General features: G+C 51.5%; 1 protein-coding gene across 1 annotated transcript; it reads left to right on the top strand.

Moving 5' to 3' along the window:
- Positions 1–1,393: 1,393 nt before the first annotated feature.
- On the top strand, positions 1,394–5,697 carry LOC149271052 (INO80 complex subunit B-like). Its single transcript, XM_089507670.1, has 5 exons — positions 1,394–1,433; positions 4,234–4,477; positions 4,637–4,758; positions 4,848–4,996; positions 5,188–5,697. The coding sequence occupies exons 1-5, from the start codon at positions 1,394–1,396 to the stop codon at positions 5,695–5,697; spliced, it is 1,065 nt and encodes a 354-aa protein (XP_089363796.1).
- The last annotated feature ends 454 nt before the right edge of the window (positions 5,698–6,151 follow it).

Here is a 6,151-nt window from a genome sequence, read left to right on the forward strand (position 1 = left end):
CTAACATAAAACTGCAGCTTCCACGCTCTCCCCCATTCTTCTAACATTAAACGGCAGCTGCCGCGCTCTCCCCCATTCTTCTAACATTAAACTGGAGCTGCTGCGCTCTCCCCCGTTCTTCTTACATTAAACTGCAGCTCCTGGGCTCTCCCCCATTCTTCTAACATTAAACTGCAGCTTCCACGCTCTACCCCATTCTTCAAACATTAAACTGCAGCTGCCGCGCTCTCCCCAGTTCTTCTAACATTAAACTGCAGCTCCTGGGCTCTCCCCCATTCTTCTAACATTAAACTCCAGCTGCCACGCCCTCCCCTATTGTAACATAAAACTGCAGATTCCACGCTCTCCCCCATTCTTCTAACATTAAACGGCAGCTGCCGCGCTCTCCCCCATTCTTCTAACATTAAACTGGAGCTGCTGCGCTCTCCCCCGTTCTTCTTACATTAAACTGCAGCTCCTGGGCTCTCCCCCATTCTTCTAACATTAAACTGCAGCTTCCGCGCTCTACCCCATTCTTCAAACATTAAACTGCAGCTGCCGTGCTCTCCCCAGTTCTTCTAACATTAAACTGCAGCTTCCGCGCTCTCCCCCATTCTTCTAACATTAAACTGCAGCTCCTGGGCTCTCCCCCATTCTTCTAACATTAAACTGCAGCTGCCGTGCTCTCCCCAGTTCTTCTAACATTAAACTGCAGCTTCCGCGCTCTCCCCCATTCTTCTAACATTAAACTGCAGCTGCTGCGCTCTCCCCCATTCTTCTAACATTAAACTGCAGCTGCCACGCTCTACCCCATTCTTCTAACATTAAACTCCAGCTGCCGCTCTCTCCCCCATTCTTCTGACATTAAACTGCAGCTGCCCCCCCATTCTTCTTACATTAAACTGCAGCTGCTGTGCTCTCCCCTTTTCTTACGGGGGCAGTCCAGGGAGGTGGTTAGAGGTGTGGCTGGGGTGGGGCATTTAGAATAATAATGGGTTTATTTACCCCTCATACCCAGCAATCATTCCTTGTTCCTAGAAAAGAGGGGCATCAGGCGAGGAGAGAGAGAATCAGTAATTTGGGGTATAGCGATGGGAGTAGCCACAGGAAACAGAGACAGTTTGCATATATGGAGGGACTGGCCAAACGAAACAAAGACACTTGGGGTTCAGAGAGGGACTGACCACACTGAGCAGGGAGATTTGGTAGGCATGCATATGTAAGTGGGTTGGGTCAGGCGCTAGTGACTTGTAACACTGAATCCCGATCACCCCCCCTTTACCAGCCCTAAAACCGCCACTTCCTGCACTCGGTGCGTCGAGTAAATGGTCCCACCGGAAGCTGATTCTGAGAACATTTAGTTCCGGGGCACTGGTGGATATCCGGTGAAAACATGTGAAGACGGAAGAGGGGCATGAGTAACAGCTGGAAACGGAAGGCTATGGAGGGTACAGGTGAGAGAGGCACGGGGGCAACAGAGGGCGTTCAGGGACTGCGGCCCACAGGGTAGTAGGACGCTGGGGAGTGGTTTGGTGGGGTACTGGAGCGTTGTGGGACCGGGCGGGTGTTTGGTGGGGTACTGGAGCGTTGTGGGACCGGGCGGGTGTTTGGTGGGGTAATGGAGCGTTATGGGTCGGGGGGGGGTTGTGTGGGAGGGTACTGGAGCATTGTGGGCGTTGGGGAGTGATTTGGTGGGGTAGGTGAGTGTTGTGGGACTGTGCGCAAAGGGGTGATTTGGTGGCGTGGGGTAGGGGAGTGTTGTGTGGGAGGGTACTGGAGCGTTGTGGGTCGCTTGGGAGTAGTGATGGGAAGTTCGGATCATTAAAGTGAATCGGATCATTTCGATTCGTTCACTGAAATGATCCGATTCATGATCCGGATCTTCGGATCACTCAGTGTGTCTGCACGGAGTTACTGTTTTCCAGTAACTCCGTGCAGGCACACTAACGATTGGCCCCGCCCCTTTCATTATGAATCCTCCGCCCCGCCCCTTTCATTATGAATCCTCCCCCCTGCCTCCAGTGATGTCAATGAAGGCAGAGAGTCGTTCAAAGATTCGGGTTTTACAGGGATCCGAATCTTACAGTGATCCGGATCACTGTAAGATCCGGATCACTGTAAGATCCGGATCACTGTAAGATCCGGATCACTGTAAGATCCGGATCATTGTAAGATCCGGATCTTTGAACGACTCTCTGCCTTCATTGGCATTGTAATCATTCAGAGAATGTCACCATACTGTTATAAATAATACATTCATAATCACTGCCCCCAGGATTTACATTCCCCTTTACCTGCAACTGCACCTTAAGCTAACTTTATTAAATTAATTAAATTAACCCTCACCATTAAATTAACCCTAAACACCCCATCAACCATGACTGCCCTAAAATTAACCCTTAACACCCCATCAACCATGACTGCCCCTAAAATTAACCCTTAACACCCTATTAACCATAACTGCCCCCAAATTAACCCTAAACACCCCATTAAGCATAACTGCCCCTAAATTAACCCTAAACACCCCGTTAAGCATAACTGCCCCCAAATTAACCCTAAACACCCCATTAAGCATAACTGCCCCTAAATTAACACTAAAGACCCCATTAAGCATAACTGCCCCCAAATTAACCCTAAACACCCCATTAAGCATAACTGCCCCCAAATTAACCCTAAACACCTCATTAAGCATAAATGCCCCTAAATTAACACTAAAAACCCCATTAAGCATAACTGCCCCCAAATTAACCCTAAACACCTCATTAAGCATAACTGCCCCTAAATTAACACTAAAGACCCATTAAGCATAACTGCCCCCAAATTAACCCTAAACACCTCATTAAGCATAACTGCCCCTAAATTAACACTAAAGACCCCATTAAGCATAACTGCCCCTAAATTATCCTTAAACACCCCATTAAGCATAACTGCCCCCAAATTAACACTAAAGACCCCATCAACCATACCAATTTATTAGGTAATTTATCTGGAGTACATGCAATTAATTTAGGGGCAGTTATGGTTAATGGAGTATTTAGGGTTAATTTCAGGGGCCGTTGTGGTTAATGGGGTCTTTAGGGTTAATTTCAGGGGCCGTTATGGTTAATGGGATCTTTACGGTTAATTTCAGGGGCAGTTATGGTTGATGGGGTATAAGGGTTAATTTTATGCTGATGATTGAGGGTTAATTTAATTAATTTAATAAAGTTAACTGTAGGTGCAGTTATAGGTAAAGGGGGGCAAACTCAGGGGAATCTAAATCCTGGGGGCAGTGTGAACATTATTAATGTATTTATTTATAAAAGTATGGTATCAGTGATTTTCTCTGAATGATTCGAATCTCTGTAAGATTCGGATCCTTGTAAGATCCGGATCCCTGTAAGATTCGAATCATTCGACTCTTCGGTTCATTCGACTCTTCGGTTCATTCGACTCTTCGGTTCATTCGACTCTTCGGTTCATTCGACTCTTCGGTTCATTCGACTCTTCGGATCATTCGACTCTTTGAACGAATCTCTGACTCTATGAGTCATCGTTCCTGTGAGAATTAATGAGCTGTAACCTGACCCCAGAGTGCTCTGCAGATGACTCACAGCTCTAGGATCAGGTTACAGCTGCATGATGATTCACAGACTGAACCGCTACAAACGAATCGTTCAGTCTAGTGAACCGACTCATCCGGATCACTAAAAAGAACCGGATCAAATGAACGATTCGTTCATGATCCGGACATCACTACTTGGGAGTGATTTGGTGGGGTAAGGGAGTGTTGTGGGCGCTGGGGAGTGATTTGGTGGGGTAGGGGAGTGTTGTGGGCGCTGGGGAGTGATTTGGTGGGGTAAGGGAGTGTTGTGGGCGCTGGGGAGTGATTTGGTGGGGTAAGGGAGTGTTGTGGGCGCTGGGGAGTGATTTGGTGGGGTAAGGGAGTGTTGGGGGCGCTGGGGAGTGATTTGGTGGGGTAAGGGAGTGTTGGGGGCGCTGGGGAGTGATTTGGTGGGGTAAGGGAGTGTTGTGGGCGCTGGGGAGTGATTTGGTGGGGTAAGGGAGTGTTGGGGGCGCTGGGGAGTGATTTGGTGGGGTAAGGGAGTGTTGTGGGACTGTGCGCAGAGGGGTGATTTGGTGGGGTACTTTGTGGTACTGCACGCAGGGGGGTGATTTGGAGGGGACATGGAGAAGGGGTGATAGGATGGTCTATAGGGAGGGACTGTGTAGGGGAAAGGCTCCGGCTGGAGGGTAATGTCTGTTTATTCTCAGGTGATGAAGACTATGTCACTGTCCACGGAATCCACAAGAAGAAGCATAAAAAGCACAAAAAACACAAGAAAAAACATCACCAAGAGGTACCTGGACCGGCCCCGCCCCCCGATGGCCCCACAAAACCCCAGCACAATCTCCCCGAGGGCCCCACAAAGCCTCAACACAAGCCCCCCGACAGCCCCGCAAAACCCCAGCTGAAACTGAAGATCAAGCTGGGGGGGCAGGTTCTTGGTACAAAAAGGTAATGTTAAAAACTCTGCCCTTCCCACTGCAGGTGACAGCAGGGATCTATGGGACACAGTCTGCCCCTCCCACAGCAGGGAGCTATGGGACATAGGGTCTGCCCCTCCCACTGCAGGGCGATGAGGGTGATCATTGGGTACCGTTGCTTCCTCCCCAGTGTTCCTACATTCACTGTGATCCCGGAGCTGTCGCCCGTCCCCATGCTGGCTGTGGATGATGAGGAGGAGCCCCTGGAGGGTGTGGAGGGCGTCCCCATAGAGCAGTACCGGGCCTGGCTGGGTAAGTTAGAGGCACGTAGGTCCCGTCTCCTGTCCCTGACCTGCGCAGGTCTAAACAACTGTCCTAGGGGTTGTGTTTCCCTCCAACAGACGAGGACAGTAACCTGGACCCCCTTCCGTCCGCGGGGGCCGAGCAGGATGAGGAGTCTCGCTGGCTGGAGGCTCTGGAGAGAGGAGAGCTGGATGTGAACGGAGACCTGAAACGCGAGACTGACGAGAGTCTACTGACTGCGCGCCAGGTACCCCGTTACCCCACACGTGTGTGTGTGTGTGTGTGTGTGTGTGTGTGGTATTTCTGCTTGTGTGTGTTACACAAGGCATAGGGGTAATGAAGTTCATGTAGATACCGGTGGGGTAGAATCTACTTTCTGGGGCAGTTATTTGCCCATTTACTCCATCCTGGCTCATCGCCCTTGCTGTCTCTCCTCAGAAAGCCCTCCTGCAGAAGCAGCAGATGCAGGCCCTTCCTGTTTTTGCCCCGGCCGTTTACCCCCTGCCCCCGCAGGAGCTCTCCGAGGAGATGCTGGTGAAGAGGGAGGAGAAGGCTCGCAAGCGGAGGCTGCAGGCGGCCAAAAAGGCCGAGGAGAGCAAGAAGCAGACCATCGAGCGGCTCACCAAGACCTCCAAGTCCCGGGGTGTGAAAACGCCCCGCGAGAGGCGGGCCCGCCAGCCCCCCTGCCCCACCGTCCGCTACCAGAACACAGTGGGGGCCATTACCATCTCCTACCCCACGGGGGTACCGGCACCTACCCCCCTGGAGCCACGCCTGGCCCTGCCAGCCCCCACGCTCTGCGCTGTTCCGGGCTGCGGGAACATTAAGAAGTATTGCTGCTCGGAGACTTTTGTGCCGCTCTGCAGCCTGGAGTGTTACCGGCGACAACGTGCTGCAGTGGAGGAGGTGGAGCGAGGAGCGGCAGCCCAGGATATCTTCCCGCAGTGAACCCAGGAAGTATATAGAGTGACCTCAAGGGGTTAACCATGGAGTGATGCACTTTCATGGGCGAGGAGTCAGGGGAGGGGGCGGATTCAGCAAGAGACCCCCATTCACAGGAGGTGGGCAGGTGATGTGGAATATACTTTTTCAGCCTTTAGGGCAGCTGACAGGTTTTTAAGCGTCTTGCTCTATTTGACCCCTCCCCCCGGTGCATTCTTGTCTCCTCCCCCTTTATGTGTGTGTGTGCGCGCGCACGCGCTCGGGTCTCATCCCCCCCCGTTACGTGTGTGCGCGCGGGCGAACTCCCATGTGAGTTGTCTCCAAGCTGGTTCTTTTGATGAAAGCAGAGAAAGGGTTAAACACGGTCGCTCAGGGCAACATGAGATATAGCTGGGGCGGTGAAATAAATGGCGCCTTTAATCACATCGCCTACACGGAAGAGCTTGATCGATTGCCGAAG

Source organism: Sceloporus occidentalis, unplaced genomic scaffold (assembly GCF_023333645.1).
Source record: "Sceloporus occidentalis isolate IW3139 unplaced genomic scaffold, rSceOcc1.0.p SCAF_580, whole genome shotgun sequence".
Taxonomy (NCBI): Eukaryota; Metazoa; Chordata; class Lepidosauria; order Squamata; family Phrynosomatidae; genus Sceloporus; species Sceloporus occidentalis.